General features: G+C 37.7%; 2 protein-coding genes across 2 annotated transcripts in view; both read right to left on the minus strand.

Moving 5' to 3' along the window:
- Positions 1-307: 307 nt before the first annotated feature.
- Positions 308-3,262, minus strand: CFAP90 (cilia and flagella associated protein 90; the record flags this gene model as incomplete). Its single annotated transcript, XM_083358604.1, has 3 exons — positions 308-463; positions 1,589-1,705; positions 3,080-3,262. The coding sequence occupies 3 exons, from the start codon at positions 3,260-3,262 to the stop codon at positions 308-310; spliced, it is 456 nt and encodes a 151-aa protein (XP_083214730.1).
- A 1,816-nt stretch (positions 3,263-5,078) lies between these two features.
- The window catches only part of ADCY2 (adenylate cyclase 2), a gene marked incomplete at its 5' end in the record, with an annotated part of 171,371 nt that continues 150,291 nt past the window's right edge, over positions 5,079-26,158 (minus strand). Inside the window, 6 exons of the mRNA XM_083360624.1 lie at positions 5,079-5,890; positions 6,840-6,964; positions 11,335-11,449; positions 13,133-13,240; positions 15,849-15,995; positions 19,927-20,085. Of these exons, the coding sequence (XP_083216750.1) occupies positions 5,738-5,890; positions 6,840-6,964; positions 11,335-11,449; positions 13,133-13,240; positions 15,849-15,995; positions 19,927-20,085 (807 nt within the window). The 3' untranslated portion in view covers positions 5,079-5,737. The remainder of the gene's footprint in view (positions 5,891-6,839; positions 6,965-11,334; positions 11,450-13,132; positions 13,241-15,848; positions 15,996-19,926; positions 20,086-26,158) is intronic.

Consider the following 26,158-nt stretch of genomic DNA (forward strand, 5'->3'; position numbering starts at 1 on the left):
ACATGGGTACTCTAGTGTGTTAAGAATGTCAAGCCACTTTTCTGGTGAAATCTTTGCACAATTTTTCCAGGAGAAAAAAAATGGAGAGGTGAAAACTAGTACAAGTATAAGTTGGAGATCACACAAATATCATCATGCTTGAAGGCCCTAAAAATAGCTTCAAAATTAGCTGAAACCTCAGCAATAAATAAAGATTGAACTGCAATGTTCAGTGTTACATTTGAACTATAAATCCAAGCAAGACACTACAGGAATTTGAAACGATCTTGCTGTTAGGTATCTATCACAGTAGATTCTTAAGTTGGACTCATTTTTCTATCAAGCAAGCTATTTCATTTTTTCTGTAGAACTCTGCCTGTACGTGATTAATGCGCACGTGATCTCGGATTAGCTCTTCCACCGGTTTGTTTATATGCCGCCCATATTCAGAAGAAGACAAGACAGCTATAGGCCTTTTCTTTTCCTGTAAGAATATTTTTGAGATGTGATTTCCGACTATAAAAACACAACAGAGATAAAGAGAAAACTAGATAAGCTGCTTGGTATAGTGCTGCTGGCAATGATGGCAGATGTCCTGCACCCAAATCAAAATGACATCTTCCAAATACATTCTGGTTTCCTGAAGTAGAAAGAAGTAAAAAAACTCTCACAGCTTTACACTCTTCAGCTTTATCCATTAAAAATAGCTAGAGTCCCCTGCAATCCTTTCCAAAAGAAAAATGCTATATAGGGGGTATAATTTCTTCCACCTTACAGGGACTTCTCTTTAAAATGCCTCATACTTTTTGTAGATTGTCTAATATAAACAAGCACTTTGAGATTTATGTTACTAAATACTTCCTCAAGGAAGGATTGCCATTTTTTTCTGCAAAATGCGATTGTCATCAAAAATAACGAGCATGTGTAGCATTTCAGAAGATTTATTTTAAATATACACAACTGACTTCTAGCATTCCATCAGCAATATTATTCCTCGTAAAGCTTATAGAAACTTGAGGGGAAGACATAATAGCTTGCCTATTTCAATTCCATATATTTCAGGGATGGAGGCAATTTATTTCTTAAATTATGATCTATTTAATGAATGAGCCCAACATCTTAATTCTGTTTGCATCATACTAATGGCTTGGGGAGAAACATCCCTTCAGCCTACTTTAAGTGCAAAATACTATTATTTAGATTTAAATGTACAGTAGATACTAATGTTACCCACATTTACTTCCAAAATGTATAGCACTGTTTCCAAATGCTCCTTACTCCCAAATAAGGCTTAATTCAGTAATTTTAATACATTTTATTAATTCACTCAAATATGTGTGAATTTGTGCATCTATGACTCAACCAACGATCTTCCTAGCTGAGGGAGGCTGAGGAGAGTTGTGTCATATAACCCTCAGCACGTTGTTTCCTAGGGGTTCTCATTTTAAATTTGCATAAGATCCTAGCTTCAAACTAATAATTATAGTACTTCATTGCATGCTTGTAGAATACAGTAATTGGCAGCAGCCAGAACCTGGCCATTATCATGAGTAAGCAGAAAGGAGAATGAGTAGTGATTTTCGTCACCCTGAGACTCGTCGACAATCACCTCGTCATTAATATGAAGTCCTCTGCTTTTTGTGTGTTCTCTGTCACACCGATGGAGCTTTGCATCGTAGCCGGTTGGCCTTTTGAAAACGCAGTCATACAGGGCAACAATTCCTGCCTTAAAAATAAAAAGGCTGTGTCAGTTGAATGTCGAAACAGGATCACCAGGGATCACATCACAGTGATGGAATCAATTCCCTTGGAATGTTCTAACATGCATATTAGTACATGTAGTCGACTTACAACAGTTCATTTCGCAACCAAAGTTACAATGGCACTGAAAAATTGATTTATGACCATTTTTCACACGACTGTTGCAGCATCCCCATGGTCACACGATCATAATTCAAACGCTAGGCAACTGGCTCATATTTATGACCATTGCAATGCATTGGGGTCATGTGATACCCTTTTGCGACCTGACAAGGAAAGTCAATGGGGAAGCCAGATTCACTTAACTGTGTTACTAACTTAACAACTGCAATGATTCACTTAACTGTGGCAAGAAAAGTTGTAAAACGGGGCAAACTTAGCAACAGAAATGTTGGGTTTAATTGCAGGCATAACTTAAGGACTACCTGTATTGCTATATACTAATTTTTCATTGTTGAACAGTAATGTGTGTTTTCATATCTTCGTAAATAATTGCTGTCAGTAAGTGAGAGAAATTTTAATGAGGCTTTCTTCTCCAAAAAAATATGGTGCTGAACTTTTTTTATAAACATAGAATCTACAGTTATTCCTATCTAGGAGACAGAACTTTGTGATCTTTGCTGAATTTTCCAAAGCCGCTGAGCTGTAGGGTTGTACCAGTGTCAGCATGCCATGTTGTTGAATATGAGCCTTGGCTCCAAAATTAATATAATCTATATTCTTAGCCAGTATAACACAATACAAGACACTGCTCACAAATGAGGAGAAAGTTACAAGCATACTGCTCTGACTTCACCAATCATTATTCAAACAAGTGATCCAGAGTCAGTGCCAATGTAAAAAGTACCGTAACTTCCATAGACTACATGCTTAAAAAATGGCATAGTTCTTGACTTACATTCAGTGACCATTCAAAAGTTACAATGGCACTGAAAAAATTGACTTATGACTGTTTTTCACACATTTGTTGGAGCGTCCCCATGGTCATGCGATCAGAATTTGGATGCTTGGCAACTGATTCATATTTACTTTGTCCTGAGGTCATGCGATCACCTTTTGTGACCTTCTGACAAGCCAGATTCACTTAATAACCAGGTTATCAACAACTGAAATGATTCACTTAACAACTGTGGCAAGAAAGGTCGTAACATTTAAGTGGATTTTGGGCTCATTTGTGATCATGGTTGAGGACTACCTATATTGCAATTTGCTATCTGGGTGTGAAAGATTGAACAATGCTTCATCCCCAAGGACTTTTACTAGGTATTTCCATCATAACGTGTGTCTTGGATGCATTGACACCTCCTCCCAATTAATTGCACATAATTTCTGGACATACCTTGCTCTCCTGGTAAAAATAACTAAGTTCAGGAGGGTCCTTACGTCGGGGTGGGATGTAGCTGAAGGCTGACTGTGCAGAGAGTGGAAGCTGGTGTTTCCTTATTAGTGCCTCATTGGTACCTTCCCGTTCCTCCAACTCTTCCTCTTCCTCCAGTTCTTTCCCATCCTGGGTTCCTTGCATTCCCCCGTGAAGCCCAGTGTTCGGCTGAGTGGCAGCTTGATTGCTTTGTGCTTCCTACTAATCTCCCACCCACCCCCAGGTTGGTGCGTTTGCAGAGTTCTTTGGTTACTAAGAGACCATCTGAATAAACTATGATGTCAAATCACTTGTAAGGGGGTTGGAAGTTTGAGAAAAGCTGTGGCTGGGCAAAACAAAAGGACAGGCTGCTACCACGTGAATCTGTTTCAGAAATGAAGTATCTGTGAAGTCACAGTATTTGTTAGCAGGAATTTATCTTGAGTAATACAGGAATAGTAGACGGATACAAAGAGGTAAGGCTGTGATTCTGAATGAATTAATCACGCAGTGTCTTCTGGATGACAGTATATGTTTCGTGAAATATGAGACACCTTTGTAAGTGGTGTATAGAGATCACAGAATCTAAATGGAGGTGTTGATATCAAAGAGCCTAAAGGGGGGATTAGTTATTTTTCAACTGGAAGATAGACAAAAGGTTCTTGAACAATGAGTTCAGAAGCATGAATGTTTTAACGTCAGGAGAGCTGTTACTGATACCTGCATGCAAACAGACTAATAGGTGTCTCATCAACTGTGTCTCATTAGTAGCAGTTAATAAAAGGCACTGACAGAAAGAATCATGTAACCAATCTTTTAGTATTTATCCATTCCTAAATGCATTTTGTACCTTGATGGAACTTATCCTAGGACACAGAGCTACTTGACAACTTTTCATTTCAGATCATGCACCATACTATTAGACATTACTGCTGCAAAGATAAGGGTGAAAAGGTAACAACGCTGCCTGGTGAAATCCCAAAAGTGCAAGCAAAACAGGCTTTTATGATTGAGAAATGTCATTATTCTGCCAGGTTTCTGCTTCCAACATCTCATAGTAAAAGCAGATTAAATTATGGCAAAATGGTAAATAGATTTCCTTACCCTGCCTTAGTTACTCAGCTTGCAAAGCTGACCTTTTCTTACAGTGGGTTTCGTAGATGTTGTACAATATTTGAGCAGCCTCCTGAGAAAGCAAACTGATATTTATCACTAAAAAGCAGTGTCTGTAGCCTCCAAAATGGTGACATAGGTACAATGACATCATCACATAGTAAATATTACAATTATACATTTGTGTCCTATCTGAAACAAGTTCATAACTTCTGGATTTTATAAGATGACGCTTTTTGCTATTTTACTTTCCTTATGATGAAATTGTTACCAAGAACTGAATGGCATATTTGGTTTACCGTATATGTTACAGTACACCATATAGTATCATAAGTTATTGTAGTGCATTGTCTTCCATGTTCTCTGATTCTTTTTAGACCATTATTTAATAGCAATGTTTGCATTAATTATACTTTCAGCATTTGCCTATCTAGGATAAATAAGCTATTAAAAACCTGGCATTAATTCAGATTTCTTCTTTGCAAGTTCAGCTTTTTCTTTTCTTATGATCACTAGTGGGATATTAGTGATGAGTAGGTAAACTGTTACAGTAATTGCTCTACTTTCTGTAGCCACAACAAAGATAGGGAGAAGTTATTGACTGCCTCTCATTTTTCATACTTTTAACGGCAACATTGTGTTAAGTAGCACTAAGGGGAATTCACACATACGAAATGGCCATAAAATAAAATAAAAAAATATGAAATATTACTTTGCTTATATTTATCCTTCGTTTCCATGACCTTATTACTTTAAATCATAAACGTCTGGCAGACTGGTTTGGGTTTTGTTTTTGCCTTTGTGCCAGAAAGCTCACTGATGACACATAACAGGTGTAATAATCTCACAATTGCAAATAAAGTACATAGAAATCTTTAATGAGTTTATATTACAAAAGACAAGGGCATCAAAACATTTTAACACATTTTATACAAAACTGGTCCTGCTTGTCTATGAATTCCTCTGGGGAAACTATGAAGCCTGAAGCTCTATTTTATGTGGTTGGCTGTGAGACACAACTAGTGAACATACCCTAGTTGTAATGATGAAGGGATAGAGTTAAGATATTCAGAATTATATAATTCAGGATTAGAGGATGTTTATAGGGAGCTACCATATGTTTCACGATGTTTCATGCAGCTCTAGTTTTATTGCCATACAGTGCTTTTCTGTAAAAATTTTTTCAAAATTATTGTCTCCATAGCCTCCTGCAACAACAGACCATTAAATTTTTCCAACTCTGTGGTTATTTTCCTCCATTCTTTACCACTGAAGAGTCGAGGATACAAATCAAGCTGTCGTTATCTCAGTGCACAGCACAGACTTTGTCCATTTCTGGAATCTGACAACTACCGAGGTCTCTTGATGGCGAATGGTGGGATGAGACGGTAGCCACTCTACTACAGCAACATTTCTATATACTAGAAAATTACACACACGTTCATGGTGTGGGCTAGAGGAGACTTAAGAAAAAAGTGTGGGGTGCTTTTTCTCTAAAAATATGAGACTGTCTACCCTTGATATATTTCATGATGCCACATTCCCTTGTGAAAGGGACTTAGTCATTTCAGTATGTACAAAGTAGGTCTGAAGCTCTCCTTTTCCTTTGACATTAATGATACCTCGGCAGGTGCAAATGTAGCCCAGTGTTTGTAAGATGTTGCTGGTTTCTTCCGTGACCTGCAAAAAGTATTTAAACAAACACATTCAGACATTTTAAAGAAAGCCTAGAAAATCTTTTTCTTCTCTTCTAGGGCCTGAACTATTTGCTGTGAGTATAGGTCAACTGACATAATTATGGGGAAGGTCTTCAGTATATAACCTTGCCAACTTTAAAGATGAGAATCTCACTCATAGTCTTTCCTGATTATCTTAATGGACCAGTACATGAAAAAATTATACTGGGCCAGATTAGCAGTTTGTAATATTTAGAATTCCAATGGAATCAATGGGACTTCACTTGGCTAAACCTGAGTTTGATAGGTGGATTATAAGCAAGGCTTTTTTTCTCATAGAATGCTCAGAACGGAGTTCCGGCACCTTTTTTGGATGGAACTTTGTAGGATAAACAAGGCGGGTTGTATGACATGTGTGAGTTCCGGCACCTTTTTCTTTTACAAAAAAAGCACTGATTATAAGTAGGACTCATCTAGGACAGGGGTAGGCAACCTCGGCTCTTTTATGACTCATGGACTTCAACTCCCAGAATTCCTGAGTCAGCATAGCTAATATTTTGAGATGGATAAAGGGTTTTTTTTAATTGTATTAACTTTTAAAAATTCTAAAGCAAATTTTAAGTTAACAACTCCAATGAGACTAGTAGTATATTTTTGTTTAGTTGGGTTTCTTCTTGAAGAAAGGAAGGATGAAGAGAGGAAGGGATGAGCAGAAATGAAGACAGACAAGGCTTCTTTATTTGTAGAACCTGAGCAGAAAACCTCTTTGGTAGGTTTTGCTATTTTTCTCCTTTATAGATTAACTTATGAAATGCTACCTCTTCCAAACGATTAACAATATAGGAGTTCTGACTCCCTATACCCTCCTTTGAATCTCCTCTCCCTAAAAGTAAAACAGAATCAGATTCCACACAAGATCTGCTGGCTATTAGCAAGAATAAAAAAATAATAACCTGTATTTTATCTAAAATGCCAGTACTATCCATCCTGCTGGCTACATTCACAGTGTTGCCCCAGATATCATATTGTGGTTTCTGAGCTCCAATGACTCCAGCAATTACAGGCCCATGATTGATACCTGTAAAAAAGAAAATCTAATTTATTTTTCACTCTATTGTATTATTTTTTTTAAAAAAAATATGGCCATCTAAGTCACTATTATTAACAGCTTACAAAGATAAAAAATCTAATATAAAAACCATAAAAAAGCAATTAATATTTTGCTTTCTGGATAGATAAGTTTCCTTAGTTTCTTCTTCAATAAATCAAGACAAATACCAAGATGCAATTCAAAATACTTCAAGTTGACAATTTTGCTCAGTTGTTAAAAACATTGGGATACTTTTCTATCAACTAAAAACTTGACATTCTCAATAAAATTCAGCTTATATAATCAATTGATAGTGTGTGATCCATATCCTAAAATTCAGATCTACCTCTGTAAGATAAAAAGCATGGAGAAGATATCTCTGAACTTAGGAAGCAAAAGAGAAAAAGGAGGGGTATCACCAAGTGGTGTGTTTGCCAATTGCTCTGCATTCAACTAAGGTTATTGTTGCCCTCAGATCCCCTTGAAGAAAAGTAGCGAACTGCTGAAGGACGACTGCATGACGGAAAGTTTTGTTGGCGACAATATACCTTACTTGATGTCTATTCTTCTTTATAGCAAACAGTGATTAATGTAATAGATAACTAAACACAATACTTGCTCAAGTTAAAAAAAAAGAAACACAAAGCCATCGAAAGAATGGGCCACAAGCCAAGTGATATTCATAATTTACAGTGTTATGTTACAGTCAAATAATAGACTGCTGGCTAAGACAATCAAGGAGAAATTGCTTAGCTGTTAATTTTAGGTGAACTCTACAAGCACTAATAAAAGATCAGGCACATTAAATTAATATATCATCCAGAAAAAGCTTTTTTTAAAAAAATTCCATTTATATCCCGCCCTTCTCCGAAGACTCAGGGCGGCTTACAAGCTTAGCAGTAGCCTTCATTCTATGTATATGCCTGCTTATTACGGCTTTCGCCCCCCCCCCAAGCGGCATTATTACAAAGTCAGCTTATTGCCCCCAACAATCTGGGTCCTCATTTTCCCTACCTCGGAAGGATGGAAGGCTGAGTCAACCTTGAGCCTGGTGGGACTCGAACCTGCACTAATTGCAGGCAGCTGGTGTTACTTAAGGAGGCATTAGCCCACTGCTCCACCAAGGCTCTTAATAGCTTTTATTTTATTCATTAATTTCCTGCTTTTATTATTTTGATAAACAACTCAAGGTAGCCTACATAATATTCCTTTCTCTTTCTATTTTCCCAAAATCAAGGCAGCAAACACACCTGATATTCCTGCTTCTGATTTTTCCCCTTCCCCACAACAGCCCTGTGGGATGAGTTTGTTTGAGAGGGAGTGACTGGTCCAAAGTCATCTAGCTAATTTTCATGCCTGAGGTGGGGCTCAAATTCAGTGTCTCCTGCTTTCTAGCCTAGTGCCTTAATTACTATACCAAACTGGTTCTCCCAGGAAAAGTTTTATTAAGAAGTGGGATCAATTGCCATGTATAAATCACAGCATAGTAGGATGGGGCCAGCAATTCAGAAGAGCTTAATGCTGGGAAAGATTGAGGGCAATAGAAGAAGGGGACGACAGAGAATGAGGTGGCTGGATGGAGTTACTGAAGCAGTAGGCGTGAGCTTAAATGGACTCCAGAAGATGGTAGAGGACAGGAAGGCCTGGAGGAACGCTGTCCATAGGGTCGCGATGGGTCGGACAAGACTTCGCAACTAACAACAATGTTGGGATAGATTCTATTAGCAGATGGAAATTTCCTTGAATCTGTGCTCTCGAGTCTGATACAAATATGCTATCAAACCACAGTGGCATGAAAGGTCTGTAGACCTACATTCAGTATCTCCTCCAAGTAACAAGCTGATTTAAGACTGTTCAGCTGGTTCCCTAACTCAGCTTTAATACTGCTTCCGTAACACTGTTCCTGTAACAGAGACCAAGACTATTCCTATTTACAGACCAAGGCCATGAGCAATTAAGAAAAATATCTACATATATTGCAATGGCTTACCGTCCACAACCTTTGTCCAGGGCTACCAATAATAGTTTATCCAAGTTAGGAGGGCCAACTCCTCTGGGCTAAATGTTAATTTTAACCAATAATTAATTAGAGTAACAGTACCTGTGCTCTAGTAGATTGCTTCATTTGGGACGATATGAGAATACAACAGTACGAGAGTCAAAGGTTAAGGGTTTAAGGGTTTTTCAAAGTAAAAAATTACTTGAACAATACCCTTGACAGTACCCCAATGGTTCTCCCTTACAGTGGAAAAAGTTCTACCTGGAAAGATCCTAGCATATATAACACAGATATTGGATGAGTCCTATTATCTAGTCGAGAATCTTTAGAAACTTGTCCCAAACAGTGAGATGGGTGAGCTCAATCCTGAAGTGACAGGGATCAGAGTAAACTGCAAAATATCTTATAATTTCATTGACTTTGCCACTTCTCTCATGTAATTGAATACTGCTGGTTGAAAATCTAAATCTAGAGACATAAATTTTATTAGTTCTACGATGGAGTTTGGTCCTATGTTCTTAAGGAGACCTAGATTTAAGATGAGTTAATGGGTTAGTTGAATGTCATTCAATCAAACTCAAAGCAACTTCAAGGACAGAGAAGAGTAAGCCAAGCAGAGACTGGGCTACTTATTATGCCTTTCCAGATCCAAACCTTGAGCACTATGTGAGCTTAGCTAGGACAGATGGGTTCGTCATAACAAATAAGCATCATAATCCACATTTTATCAATACTACTTTTAATGGTCACATTAACATTTAATGGCAATTCATGGTCATAAAACTATGATCTTTAAGTTGCATGTACTTTTCTTCTAGCAAAATTATATATAACATAGCAAAGTAGGGCAAGAAGAGAACTGAATACAGTAACTTTCCATTTAGCGATACTTAACAGAATACAATGAACACACATTAGATGCAGCTTATATCAATACTTTCCCAGAGAACCCTAGGAAAGAGAGGTGAAAAAATTGTTGCATTCTCTTTACTTTTGTTCTTGAAAATATAATATTCAACGATTGCCTTGGTCCATTTCTGTCCTTGAATAAGTCCTCAGAATTTAGGAAAAGCAATAGAAATCCCTGGATATCCTACATATAAACCAAAGTGGGAACGTTTTTCTAGGTTATCATGAGTTACATCTAACTCATGGATGGAAAGGATGAAACGAATGCAGAAAATACTATATACGTACGAGGATGAAATGCTGTTCAATCTGAATTTTATTTATTGTCAGGCTTTTGACACTAGGGGATGCTGTAAGCTAAGATGATTGTAACCTACAGGCTGGACAGAAAAACCCAATATTGAGTGAAAATATAAAAAGCAGATTTTGTTAAATACTTTTATATTTGTGCGCACGCACGCACGCACACACACACACACACACACACACACTTGATATCTTTTAATTTCACATTACATTCAAAAATATCTTGGGTTCCTAAAAGAGTGCTGAATATTGGAATGACTTTCAGTCAGCCAGAAATGTAATGTTCTTTCTTTTGATTCCTCAAACTCAGAATATCTTAGAAAAAGAAAATATGTTATCTATTTATTTATGGGCTGAATTTTAACAAACGAAAAGGATGATGAAAAGGGTACTTTTATTTTTAGCTATGTTTTTATGTAGCCTCTTAAGATTCATTATATGAGATAGCAGCCGTGGAATTCCTGACGATAAATAAAATAAAATAAAATATAAAATTAAAAAAGCAGTTCAATATAACTAATGTTTTCAGATTTAAAAAGGCTAAAGATTTCTTAACAATAATAAAAAAAGCGAAACAGCACAGGGGAAATGCAATCTCTCCAAGCCCAAAAGCTACGGTACCTTTCTCTTCCTCACAAAGACCTTGACAGACTTACATGAAGTACTCTACCCACTGTGTTCCCTTACTTATTTCATTATGCTGACCATTCAAGGATCTGTATTTAGAAAAGTATTTTCCCCAAAATGTATTTAAGGTGATTTTACTTCTTCTCATAGTTCTTTTTTTTCTTCCTCCTGGCATGATTTTCTGAAATTGCTAAAGAGCATCATACAATCACAATCTAATCTTGAGAAAATGGTAACGACATGTCTTCTCTATTTATAGAAAATCTGCTTCATATTCTTCCCATGGACTGAATTCATTTTAAGCTTCTGGGGGTTCTTTTTGTTCCTTTTCTTGCAACATTTTGTGCTACGACTTTATCCTTTTATCTTTAACAATTGGGAATGTGAGACGTAAAACAGATTCGTCCTTTTTCATAGACATGCAAGTTATTGAAATAACTAAGTAAAAAAAAAACCATGAATCTACAACAAAGACCGAAACATTTGCTACTATGAGACAACAAGTCTCTTCACTTACCTACTCGAAGTTTGAAATCATTAAAGGAATGCTTGTTTATTACATCCAGTTTTGCTCCAAGGGCAAAGGCAAACTCTACCATAGTCCCAATATGCATATATTGTCGGTCAGGCTCCTGAATGCAAACATACACAACAATAAGGCAAATGCAATCATCAAAACATGTCACCAAACTTGCTTTCTATGCATATCCATAGGAAAACATTCTGGGAAGAAATGCTTCAATGTTAGGGCTACATGAATACTCACTAATAATATCAATATCAATGATTAATATCAAGAGGACTTCTTAGAAAATGTGGGGAAAAATAAGCTGTACACTATTCATTGCAGTAGCTGAGAAAACAAACCGTTTGTTGTTATGTTTGCTACAACCTATGGAACATCAACATGCATGAGGTTAGGGATAAACCTAGTATTCTTCAAATCCTGAACAAACTACTTTCTTCCTGCAAATAAGAAATTTCCCAGGGCTGTATCTAGATATTTTTGAGTTCCTGTTAAGAGACCATCTGCCACTTTCCCATAGGTAAGACCCTTTCCAATTTCCTTGCATAAACATTTGCCCAACACTCATCATTCCACTCTCCTTAGTGGTGTGCTGCATGAAGTAGCACAGGGAGAATGTATATTAACAAGGGTAGTGCTTGTTGTTAAGGCTAACACAATGGGACTCTCAGTTTGGGGGCTAAGCTGTGAAATATTGGAATCTGTCCTTTACTGCAAAATGTAAATTAAAATGAGGGAAACAATTCCTTGGGTTCCTGAATCTGTTTTACTGAAAAGAGTCCAGCTGTTTTTTGGATTATGTCTCATCTTGAATGCACACCAGGACATGTGTCCGTTTTATGAGCTGTAGTGATAAAATAGCAAAGTAGGATGGAACTATTTCTGTGTATTTTGAAGACACAGCTAGGTTCTTTGAATGTATCTCCGACTTGCAAAAGAGGTAAAAATCCAAATCCCTCTGAACTTGGTTGGAAAGGTAGAAGGGGAAGGAAAATAATGCTTGATTTGTACAATGTCAAATTAAATACAGATATAGATATAGTGAAATGTCACCTGATGTTTTGAAGTCTCTCACAAGCATTCTCTATTTATTGTATTGACAGTGACAATAACTTTTCCATTAAACTGTCAAATTGCTGTTTTGGGATGAAAAGTGAGCATTTTAGATGTCAGTAATTGTTTTGTATTTCATATGTGACAACAGCAATTCTACAACTAGTCAAACAATAAATATTGGGGGAGGGTGTCTCTATTTGAAGGAAGGGGTGAATCAGATAGCACAATAGGGACCCATTTTTGCATTTAACCCCATAACTGTAAATGTTGGAGCAAAGAGTTGCAGAGAAGGAACATAATAGTTGGGAAGCAATTGACTTTTTCTTTACACTGATTCTCCCCACAAATGCTGCTTGTTGTCGGACTTCAAATGGAGCCACTCTGATGGGGAAAGAAAAATTTGACACACTTTCTCTGATTCTAACACATCCTTTCCTTCTTGGTGAATAGAGGCGTTTTACTACATTTGCCAAGATGACAGTTCCATGCTGTGGCCCTAATTCAAGAGCTCCACGGGGCAAACAAATTACTCTGGGTTTACAGTGGGACTTTCTCAGATTTATTTTTCAATCTAAAAGCACTGAAAATACACCTCTGAATACTCCAAATAAGCTTGGAGCATTATTCAGAAGAGCTTCATTAGGACCAGGATGACTGAATTTCTGCAGCATATCCCAAACTCTGTCTTGTTGACTAATGATCTCTGCAAATTGTATATAATATTGATGTATACCAGACTGTGTTCTTGACTGGGCATTGCACTTAGTCCTGTGGCAGCCATATATGTGCTTCCAATTGTCTTGATCTTTTCAACTCCGCTAAATTTGGGCTTAGATAACAGCTGTGGAGAAACAGATGTCTGATTATAAAACAATTACATATTAGCTCTATTAATACACACTTCCCTATATATGTCACTAGATACTTCTTTAAAGAAAGCCCAAGTCCAGAGGAACTGTCACCATTTTTTTAGGGTAGTCTAGATAAAATAGTTGCAGTCTCTTTAAAGTCCTATCTGCCCATGTCATAAATAATATAGAAACCTGATGTTAAGGCACAATACATCTGCAGTGAGACAAAGTGAGCCATCCCCAACATATCCCCATATTCCAGTGTTTCTTTCCCTGATCAGTTGACTGGGTTGAAGAAAACAATTTAGTTCTACCAGTCCATAGCCCTGAGTGCAGACTGGACGGCAACACTGAAGCTGTACAGCCATAGGAAAATCTGCTAATGTTGCTAAACTCTTCACCCTTTGCAACTAAACTTGGGAGTCTGACAAGCAAAACCTTTTGTAAGAAGGGAGTTTGGTTTACTGTCCCTGAGATTTCATACTCAGTGTAACTCACGCTTAGGTTTCCATTTCCATTTCATCTTTTCTCTGCTTTTATTATGGCATCATATATGGAAATTTCTTCTTTCCTCGTTTTATCCCGTATCAAAAGATGTGTAAAATAGGGTGGGCTGAGATAGAGTGGCTGACCAATCGTCAACTGGTGAATTCCTTTGCCGAATGACAAGTTGAACCTTTATGTCCCCAATTCAACTCCCAAAGTTTAATTACTACATTACACGGCATCTTGGTTTGCTCTACTTAACTACGGAAAGAATATTTAATGTAGACGTGAAAAAATATACATATGGAAATATTACTTCAAACAGTATTTTCTTATGTTTCCATATGTTCACAAAACTGTAAACACAACAAGCTGTTTTATGTATACAATTACATTCCCCCAGGTTCAGCTTCTTTGCCAGATTTGAAGCATCACATCTTTAAACATAAAGTTGTTGTGCTGGGTTTCCTGAACATATTACTTTAAATAGTTTTAGACACTGGCCATAAAAGTGCTAACCTGACATCATAATAATGGGAAAATAATGGTCAAATCCAAACAACCACAGGGGAAAAAATGTAACCGTCTAAAGAAAAAAATTGAGATTCAGGAACAGTTTCACAGCAAATCACATAATTATAATGTCTACAAGTTAATCAAAATAGTTTGGCAATTACTCTGCAGCTGCTAAAGCAGTGAAAGATAGCTCAATGACTTTTTTCCCCCCAGCTTCAAAGTTCTGCTTGCTTGTTGACATGACTAATGTTCACTGTCTTCAATAACAGCTAAATTAATAACTGTTCTGCTCACTCTCATAGACTGTACCTTTCCAGATTAGTCCCTTCAATGATTTTCTATACCTAAAACATTTTAACCAAGAAAACAAACAAACCAAAGCTTGTTTTCTTAAAGAGAATATTCCATAACGTTCATATCATAATAGATAATGTTTTGGCCAAAGGAGAGAATTGGAGGACATCACTTATATAGACCAAGAAAACTCCCTTGCAGTAAGAAGCTGGAATGAGGCAGAGGTGATTCCCCTATACCTCGAAGGACTCCTTTAGAGCAGGTTTAGATTCTTTTCCCTATATCTTACATATTTTGTACAGAAGTGTAGAGAAAAAAGAGAAAGAGCCAGTTTCCAAGTCGCTTGGGCCTGTGACCAACAGGCCCAAGCAACTTGGAAACTGGCTCTTTCTCTTTTTTCTCTACACTTCTGTACAAAATATGTAAGATATAGGGAAAAGAATCTATCCATCACACAATTAAATAGCAGCTCTTTTTGGCCCCAGTCAACTATATACCTCTTTAACTCTCGTCTCCCAGGAACTTACGGTGGTATGCACAGCACTCTCTCCACCAATCTTCTCTACAGCCAACAATTCCATGAACTCAGTTGTGCTGACAGTGTGATTTGAAGCTTAAAGTTAGGCATAGTTACGGATTATGGCCCACACTGCTTAGATTGGATACCCATTTGTCTGGAATGGTATAGGGTTTCCTGCTTGAGTAGTGAGTTGGACTAGAACAGGGGTGTCAAACTCAATTTCATTGAGGGCCACATCAGCATTGCGGTTGCCCTCAGGGGGCCGGGTGGGTATGGCCAGGGTGGGCATGGCCTACTGGGTGGGCGTGGCTAGAGTGTGTATGGCCTACTGGGTGGGCGTGGCCAGCTCTACATCGTTCGAATCAAGGGTGCCTATGGGGGCCTGGGCAGGAGTGGGACAGATCTGAGGGTCTCTGGCAGAAGGAGGGTCTCTGGGCCAGGGCGAAGACAGTGGGGGCCGTTCCCTCACTGTTTCCAGGATGGCTTTGCGGGCCACATGAAACCACTTCATGGGCTGGATCCGGCCCCTGGGCCTTGTGTTTGACATGTCTGGACTAGAAGACCCCCAAGATCGCTTCTAACTCTGTTATTCTGTAGATTCTAAACAAACAATCTTCTCTGCTGAAAGGTTGAGCAGATAGAGTGTTTCAAAGTATATTTCTTGGACAGAATTAATTGACTTAATGGGGTTAAATGCATTCTTGTCTTGGAGAGTGACTAAGAAGACTTTGTTTCAGCTTACGTTCTGGCTCATATTTTAACTGAAGGAACAACATACTTACATCATCAAAGTCAGCTATGATCTCATTTAGAAGCCTGAGACATTCTAAACCTTCTTTGTTAACATCAGATTCTGTATAAAATTCTTTGAAATCTGGAATGGAGGCAAACATGACACAGACGCAATCATAGGACTGATGGTATAAATCCTGTTGTTGAGAGATGAATAAGAGACAATGTTATCCATGTTCTCAACAGAAGTCATACATAAAAAAATAATAAAGAAAAGAAGGAAAAAGTGCTCATGATGTTTACAAAATTATACAAAGATTAGTTTATATCAACTTTGCATTGCTTCTTGCTTTAGTTTAATCAATTAACCATTTATTAAATTAAAAGTATTAATTAATTTGATTAAACTATTAAGTTAAAATTCATCTCTATGGCACGTATCCTTAAATACAAAAAAACTATGCTGGTCAATACCAACAGTATTTGATACACATTTCAGCATTTCTGTGATACACATCTCAAACAGCCAATTTGATGTAGTGGTGAAAATGCAGCCCTAGAAACTAGGAGGCTCTGAGTTCTAGTTCTATCTTAGGCATAAAAGTGGCTGGGCGACTTTAGGTCAGTCACTCTCTCTCAGCTCTACTCACCTCGCCATGTTGTTGTTGTTGTTGTGGGGAAAACAGGAAGCAGGAATATTAGGTATATTTGCCAGCATGACTTGAGCAAATCTTTTTTTTAAAAGGTGTTAATAATTAATAGGCATAATTCATGTAAGTCTGTGATATGCAAGATGCAGCAATTGTCCTAATCCTCTATCTTAATTGGAGATTGAGAAAATTATATTATTTGGAAGAGTGCAGATTTGACAAATAGGACACTGCTTTGTTTCATCTTTTTAATTAGATTGGAAATGTATGAAAAAGATTCTTGCCAAAGGAAGTCAAAATTATTTACCATCAAGACATTTTTCAGCATTTCCAGCATAGAACGCTGAAAAGAAACCTCAGTCCAAAACCATTTACATATACAGTTCCCACACAGCTGTGCTTCCATATGCATTTTAGTGGAGGAACAAAGCCAAATGCATCTTAGGATTTTCTGTGTGCATATACATAATTGCCTTTTCCAGTGATATGGCCTAATAATGCAAGTAGCTTGCTGGATGTCTGTTACTGTTGTGCAGGCTGCAACAGATTAATAAGACAGATATTGTGTCATGAGACTAAGCCTTAATTCAGAATTCAGAAATCCTTCCAACTAGGTGGACATCTGGTGATATTACATTAGCACGCTTGATAGAGGTCTTCCTAAGCAGCAAGTGAACATGTGGAGTGAAGAAATTTCAGCAGTAAATTATAGGAATATGCAATGTATTTGGAAGGGACATTTCTCAGAGTGCATTGCCAAGAGCATGGTAAAGGTAAAGGTAAAGGTTCCCCCGCACATGCGTGCTAGTCGTTTCCGACTCTAGGGGCCGGTGCTCATCTCCGTTTCAAAGCCGAAGAGCCAGCGCTTGTCCAAGGACATCTCCATGGTCATGTGGCCGGCATGACTAGACGCCAAAGGCGCACGGAATGCTGTTACCTTCCCACTGTAGTGGTCCCTATTTTTCTACTTGCATTTTTACGTGCTTTCAAACTGCTAGGTTGGCAGAAGCTGGGACGAGTAACAGGCGCTCACTCTGTTACACGGCACTCGGGATTCGACCCACCAAACAGCCGATCTTCTGATTGACAGGCTCAGCGTCCTAACCCACTGAGCCACCGCGTCCCTTAAGAGCATGGTACCTCATTCTAAAGAGTGAATGATGCATCCCCGTTCTTTGGAAAGCCCCAAGGAATTGCTTTGAAGACTTGTCCTAGTTTTCTATGCTCATATGTATGCGCAAGAGAAAACCTGTTCCAGAGCTGCTAGAAAAATCAAGCCACTGTGCGCCCAAAAAAGAATGAAGAGAAAACTGCCTCTAAAACAACTGAGTCTGTCCTTCCAAAGCCTGCAGTTACTTTAACACACTTCAAGGAGGGGAACTTTGCTCTTGTTTTCATACTGTGACAATTGTCCCTTTTGAAGGTTTTGAAAAACCTAGTAAACAAACACTGGATCACTGGAAACTATATAAATAAAACTCTAAATGTCAAGGCCAGGCAAGAGAAAACTGACTGCTGATGGCTGTTAATGCCTAGGTTTCAGATGGAAATGAAAACAGGTAGCTGGGAGAGAATTACTTTCCAGACAAAGCAGGTTATCTTCATAGGCTATAGAAATTCCCAGTGCAACAACAATATTTTAGATTTCGGAGGGGAAAAACAGATTTTACCATTTTAGAAAATGCTAAAGCAGAAAAATTATACTGAAGTGTTCTATCTTGGAAGGATTTTGTTTTAGGAAAACTGCCAGCAGGTGGATGCTTGCTAATGGACTAAAACAGTATTTTTTTTTAATGTTTTCAAGCCAGTGTTGTTGTTTTTTTTTAGTCTTGGTGACTGCTTGGCTAGGTCCCTGCAGTTTTCCTGGCAAGATTTCAGAAGTGGTTTGCATTACTTACTTCCTGTGGCTGAGGGAGAGTGGCTGGCTGAAAGGCCCGCCCCCCTTGGCTTTTTGCCTAAGGTAGGACTAGAACTCATAGTCTCCTGGTTTCTAGACTGGCGCCTTAATTACCACACCAAACTGGCTCTGGCTTTATGCCTTTGAGTTGGGGTTTTGTTTTGTTTTTTACTCTGTGTTGTGATTCAGGGTCAGCCTGTGGGTTCGGCAGTTGGGTCGGACGACTCAGAGGAGGAGGAGGGGGGTGTTGAAGACCTTGCTGAGGGGGTTGAAGATCTTGCTGATGAGAGCCCTCAGCCAGGCCCCTCCCACTTGGTCACCACGGAGACCCAGCTGTGTGAGCCTGACAGCGTGGATGAAGATGACCCACAGCTGGCCCTGTTCAAGGACGCCCGACGCAGGAGGCAGTCAATTAGGAGTAAACAGAGGAAGGCAATGGGGCTTCTCGGAAGGAGGCAGAGAGAGGCCACGCCCTGAACTCTTTATAAAGGGAATGTGTGGGGAGGGCTGGTTTGCTGAAAGCAACCGCTCAGATAGTGTTTCAAAGCTCCTGTATCTTGGTTTGTCTTGTTCCGTTTGTTTTTGTTGCAATAAATTTGGCAGGCGTAATTCCAGCCTCTTGCCTTCTTGAAAAAGGGGTTGTCCCTGCCTTTTCTGCAGGGCCGGTAGCAGGCTGGTACAGAACACTCTGGGAGACTGCCTGGACAAGTCCTTGCTATTTACTTGGCAAGGTTTTCCAGAAGTGGTTTGCCACTGCCTCCTTCCTAGCGCTGAGAAGGAGTCACTGGCCCAAGTAATTTAAAACATTTTTTCCAATTAAAATGGCTCAAATTTGGTATGATTTCAGGATTTTTTGCAAGAGACTGCATGGAACTGCCAACTCAGAAATGATTTGCTTCTTCCCCTGTTCCTTCAAGCCAATAGGTGATCTGGTAAGAGTTAAGGCTTCTCTTTTTATTGCCTTTGAAGGTATATTCTACACCCTGGTTACAGAGCAATGTCTTTTCAATGCATGTGAGTAATTAATAGAAATGTTATTTTTGTGTTAGAATTTTGCAAGAAACACACAAAGGTTTGTTTTTTTAAGGATTGCTTGCGATCATGAGCCCAAGAACTGGTGACTTCAAATGTATACTGTTGGTTCTGTGCAACTTCAAATACTCACAAAGAGACGCATGCTACTTATTAACAGATAAAAAAGGAGGGTCATGTCTCAGTGATTTTTTAAAAATCCAAATGGTAACAATGTCCCAGAGCAGTGTTTTTCAATCTCAGCAACTTTGCGATGTGTAGCTGGGGGAATTATGGGAGCTGAAGTCCACCCATCTTAATGTTGCTGAAGTTGAAAAACACTACTTTAGAGTAGTACCATAGTCAGTGTTCGAGTACCAGGAAAAAAATGGCCATATTTTTCCTTTTCAACCGCGTCTTCTCACAAATAACAAGCAGATATGGAGTTAAGCTATTTTGCCAGTTCTTACTTTCTGGGGCAGGGAATGTACAGTCTGTGGTTTGTCTTTTGCTCTATGGAAATTGATCTGGTCACTTAACATAAGATGAGATGTGGTGAGATGGACTGACCTCATTCTTCAAGTTCCTTGCCAAGAAATGTTCGGCCACGTGAGCAGGCAGTACATTTTCCAGAAGAAGCCGATTCAAATTCTCCATCGTCTCAATCTCCTCACGTTCTTTTTTGAACTTGTTCTTCCACAGGAAATCTAACCTACAGTAATATTCATTCTGTTACAAAGAGGACACAGAAGTAAAGAAACAATAGGCATCTTGTCCTATCAGATGGTTTTTAAAGAGAAATATATATTATTCATATATACATTCACCCCAAGTGATGTTCTTATCCTGATCCACTTAGGGACTGTATCCATTTATCTATATACAATATTATACCACTTCTACAATATATGGCATGTGCAAGCTGTGCTATCATATCTCAAACTACAATCTCATATTTCAAATAAGAGCTGAATGCTTAACTTAACAATATGTCGAACAATGTTAAGTCTGAACAAGGAGTCCAACAAAACAATTAAGGGAAAAGAGGAACACACCACCGAGAATACTGAAGGACCACTATAGCTGAGTTTGCTTATTACAATAGCCACATAACAAAATAATTCCCTGAGAAAATAGCTAGGTTCTCATAATATGCATAATCCTGAACTACTTAATCCTATTTTAACTTAGCCTGAAGTCAGCCCAGATAATGAGAGATGGTCAAGTATATGAATAAAAAAACCTAATGTAAATTAAGATTTAAAGAATCTTTGTAATAACTTGATTTCTATTTGGAAACAAGTAACAAAGATTTAAAAATAACTAAAATAATATTAAAAATAATAAGAAGAAAGATGAGCACAGTAAAAAGTAAGGTGAAACAGAATCAGGATTAAAAAAGGGGAAAAATAAATAAAATAGGAAATAGCTACTGATTAATCTTATCCACGGTATAAGGAGATATGTCTCTAAGACCCATTTTTCCTGATGAGAGCAACAAAATATGGAGAGTTGTTATTTTAAAAAGCCAATTCCTACTCCTCCTTCTTGCTTGTCCTTCCTTAAGCATTTTAAATGTATGTTTTTTAAAAGGAAAAGTCGCAAGGGGTGATTCAGATCCAATTAAATAATAAGTAAAGAAAGAATCAAGGTCAGACTTTTTTTGGGAGTGATATAATTATCTGCAGGTATTTTTATGGTTCGCGGCACAATCAGCCAGTGTTCAATCTGGATATGGCATTTTTACCAACCTATCGAATACTTTCCAAGTTCCCAAGGACTTTATTATTATTAATTATTAAACCAATTTATATAGCCATCCATCTATCCTAGGCAGTGTACAACAGAACTAAAAACAGCTAATAAGTATTAGTATTTAGTATTTTATTAAATTTGTATAAAAACCTATACTGCTAAAAACTTTTATTATTGAACCAATTTGTATAACTGTTCAAAGCTACCTTGGGAAGGAAGCTTGAGAAAGGAAAATCCAATGGAAAATCAGTTTCATATTTCAAAACTTTTCCCAATGTATTTTTGAAACAGTCTCAGTGAAAAAATGGAAAAGACAACTACAGGAAATTAAGAGAGACATCTGCATTTTTGAAGTGTTAGTGGAAATATCTCACCTCCCTGAAATACTATTATACTCGTCCTCTCTATTCTGTTGAAATAGCCTGAAAAAAGTTCAAACAAAATAAACTTCTGGGGGGATAGGAGCAAGAGGGAATGGAGAAAGCAATTAATAAAAAACAGAAAGAAATGGTGAATAATTTTCTTCCGTGACTCTCATCGATCATAATGAAAAGAAGAAAAATGTCTCTCCAAAATGCAAAGAAGGGAAAACATATGGAATGAAAAGAGCGGTTGCTAATTAATATCCAACTTTTTTTTTAAAAAAAAAAGAATGAAAATTATACTAAATTAGAAATTCAGTCAAACTTGAATTCATTTAGAGTGATTTTTTTTATTTTTGTTGATAGGGAGAATGAAATATGAGTCTTGATATTAATCTATTTACCAAATAAAAGTAATGACACAGAATAAAGAAATCTACTATTTATATAGCCGACGATAAAAAAGTCTTGCTTCAAAAGAAATGCTTCAATTTTTTTTTAAAGCTGCCCATTATATGATGGCTCTGGGAGCAAAAACTAATGTGATAACTCAAGGACTAATCCACCCCGCACATTAATAAAATTCTCACAAAAGACACACACTTTTCTAATACAGCATCTGAGGAATAAAGTATTTGAGGCCTTTTTTGAAGAACAATTCAAACCTGTGGGGAGATGCTCTGTTACAGGGCAGCACTGCTGCAGAGAAGAGATGTCACTAAGGTCCCATCAAAGGACATCATTTTAAAGTTAAGGCCGATAAGATATTACCAGTTAAAATTGATGGGAGAATAGTTGCCCTCAGATAATCAGACCCTACACCATGAAGGCCTTTGTAGGTCACAATCAGCATCTTTTTTTTTTATTGAAAAGTTTTAAAAATACAGTTTTCCTTTAAAAAAAACCCCTTCCCCCTCCCTCCTCCCCTCCCTACCTCCCCCCTTCCCCCCCCCTCCCCACAACTGTAGCGTCAACAATTATTCCCAACAAAAAAAATTGCGGACAAAACTTTATCCTCCGTTTAAAAATCTTCTGCATATTCCACCAGACTTTTATCCAAAAAGCCTTGACCTTTTTACATGTCCACCATATGTGAAAATATGTTGCCTCTTCATCACCACACCTCCAACATTTAGGCTGATAATTCGGATACATACTTGCAAGCTTTTTAGGATCTAGATGCCATCTATAAAACATTTTGTAAAAGTTCTCTCTTAGACTTTGAGCTTGAGTGAATTTTACATTCCTCACCCAGATCTTTTCCCACATGTCCATTGTAATAACTTCCTGAATGTTTTGGGCCCATTTTATCATACAATCCTTAACAAGCTCTGTTTCTGAATCGATCTCTATCAATGCAAGATATATCCGTTTAATATGTGCTGGTCCTTGATTTCTAATTTGCTTTATCAAATTTTCATCAGTCGTTGCAAATCCATTTTTTTGGTCTTCTTTCCACCTGGCCTGTAACTGAATATATTGAAACCAAGTCTGAACAACCTTCTCTTCTCGCAAGAAACTATATGATTTCAAGCACCAAATATTCCTTTCCAAACTTAAAATTTCCTTGTAAGTAGTCTCATCATGTTTGAAACCAGCATGTATATTTTCTATTGCGTGTTTTGGGATTGCCCACAATGGTATCTTGCTGCTTAACTTATGTCTATACTTCTTCCAAACTCTCAGCAATGCCTGTCTTAAAATATGCATCCTAAACACAGTATCTACCTTCTTATCATACAACAAATATGCATGCCAGCCAAACAACAGATCATGGCCCTCAAGATTTAATAACCTCGATTGTGTCAAATTAATCCAATCACTTATTCCTACTAGTGCAGCAGCTTCATAATATAATTTAAAATTAGGCATTTTAAGGCCACCTCTCTCACGAGTATCCTGCATAATCTTAAGTTTAACTCGTGGCTTTTTCCCTGCCCACACAAATTTATTGATACCACGCTGCCATTCCTCCAAGTTAGAGTCTTTCTTAAGAATCGGTATCATTTGAAATAAGAATAAAAATTTGGGCAGGACATTCATTTTCACTGCTGCAATCCGTCCCAACAAAGACAATTGCAATTTTTCCCAACTCTCCAGTTCTTTTTGAATTTTCCCCCATAACTTTTCATAATTATTTTTATATAGCTTTGTATTAGAGGGCGACAAAATCACCCCCAAATATTTAACCCTTTTAACAATCTCAAATCCAGTTAATCCTTCTAGGAAAGCCTTCTGCGAAACTGTCATATTTCTAGCCAAAATTTTAGTTTTCTGTATATTTACTTTAAATCCAGAAACCTTCCCATATTGTGTTATTATCTCCATCAGGTCCACAACAGAGTTCTCTGGCTGGGTCACTGTAACAACCAGATCATCTGCAAATGCTCTCAATCTGTAATCCTGATCTCCAACTTGTATCCCCTTAATTTTTTCCGAATTCCGAATCTTAACCAATAATATCTCTAATGTTAATATAAATAACAAGGGCGATAGCGGACACCCTTGCCTTGTGCCCTTCTCAATATTACATACTGTTGTCAAACTATTGTTAACTATAATTCGGGCAGTTTGTTTTTGGTATAATGCCCTAATCGGTTGTAAAAATTTTTCCCCAAAATCCATTTTGTCTAAAACTTTCAACAAAAATTGCCAGTTCAATTGATCAAAAGCCTTTTCAACATCTAAAAAGATTAGCGCAGCAGAGATCTGGTTGTGCCTTTCCAAAAACTCTAACACATCAACTATATGTCTCACATTAGTTTTCATTTGTCTTCCACTAATAAACCCCGTTTGGTCCCCATGAATCACCTGTTGCAGAACCCTCATCAGTCTATTAGCCAAAACCTTAGCAAATATCTTATAATCTGTATTTAAAAGCGATATCGGTCTGTAATTTTTAACTAAAGTAGCATCCTGGTCTTCCTTCAGAATCAAAGAGATAAAAGCTGTTCTCCAAGACGGGGGCACCTTTCCCCCCCTCTGGATTGTCTGGAACAGTTCCTTTAACAGTTTTATCATCTCTAATTGTAAGTTTTTATAATAGGCCGCAGTCAAGCCATCAGTGCCTGGTGCTTTATCCACCTTCAGTTCCTTAATAGCTGTAAAAATTTCTTCTTCTGTAATCAGTTGGTTAATCCCCTCTTTTTGTACTTGCGTAAGAACCGGGATGCTAGCCTTCTCCAAATACGTATCAATATCTTTTGCATTAATGTCCTCTTTAGTATATAATTTCGAATAAAAATCCACAAAGGCATCCTTAATAAGATTCTGTTGATACACAACCCTTCCTTTATACTCAATCTTATCTATATTAGATGCCCTTTGTTTTTTCCTCAGTCTATAAGCCAACCATCTGCCTGGCTTATTAGCATTGCAAAAAGTATTATGCCTAGCAAACCGCAGATTGGTCGCCACTTGATCAGCCATTAATTTATCAAATTGTCCTCGTAACAGTCTAATAGCCTCCTTGATCTTCACCTCCTCTGGGTTCAAAATCAAAGCCTTTTCTTTTTCCTTTATTTCATTCTCCAGTTCTTTCCTTCTAGTTTCCACTGCACGTCTATGTCTATTATTCATATATATCAACACCCCTCTCATATAGGCCTTGCTAGCATCCCAAACCATATCCATAGAGGTACCCTTATTCATATTCATCTCAAAAAAATCCTTCATCCGCTGTTTGCATTCTTCCACATTTCTCTGATTTCTAAACAAATTCTCATTTACGCGCCATGAGCGTCTATCTCCTCTTTCCTTATCAATCTCCAACCACACTGGACTGTGATCAGAGATAATTCTTGCGCAGATTTTCACCTTTTTAGTTCTCAAAAGAAGATCATTAGTCAACAAAATAAAATCAATCCTCGAAAAAGATTGGTGTCTATCAGAATAAAATGTATAATCCTTCTCCCGCAAATGTCTCTCACGCCAAATATCTCGCAATTCCAGGTCATCCTTCATTTCAAAAAAAGATTTAGGCAGTCTAGCGTGACTTGGAATGCGTTTAAAGGCTCCAGCCTTATCCAACTGTACATCCATAACTCCATTCCAGTCCCCCATAAAAATAAAGGATTTATAATCCAACTGGGTAAGCTTTGTATGAAGTAAACTAAAAAAGTCAGCTTGTTGTTGATTTGGAGCATATAATCCAACTAAATGCGTCTTTTTACCTTCAAACAACAGCTCGATCATAACATATCTTCCATGCTTATCTGCTTCAATTAGGTCCGCTGTTAAGGCACTTTTAACATAAACAACCACTCCATTTTTCTTATTCTCTGCAGAAGCAACAAATTGCGTACCCAGCCTCGAGTTCAATAAATACTTTTGATCCAAAACTCTAATATGCGTTTCTTGCAGGCATATAACATCTATCTTAAATTGTTTTAAATATTGAAAAACTTTCTTCCTCTTCTGCGGTGAGTTTAGTCCATTAACATTCCAGGTTAAAAATTTAGTTGCCATGTATATCCCCGAAAAGCTCTTGGACCACAGCTTTGATAGGACTGGTTACTTTAGGCCGTGCTCCTCCCACAGCTTGGCTATGAATGCGTTGTGAAGAATCTGAAGACTTTTGCTGATCATGTTCTTTTATTTTCTTTGCTCGTTTTAAAGCAGCACGCGTCACTCTTTGCTCTCTAGGATCATCCAAAGAGATTGTAGCTTGATCTCCTCCAGCACCA

Source organism: Vipera ursinii, assembly GCF_947247035.1.
Source record: "Vipera ursinii genome assembly, chromosome: 3".
In the NCBI taxonomy this organism is placed as follows: domain Eukaryota; kingdom Metazoa; phylum Chordata; class Lepidosauria; order Squamata; family Viperidae; genus Vipera; species Vipera ursinii.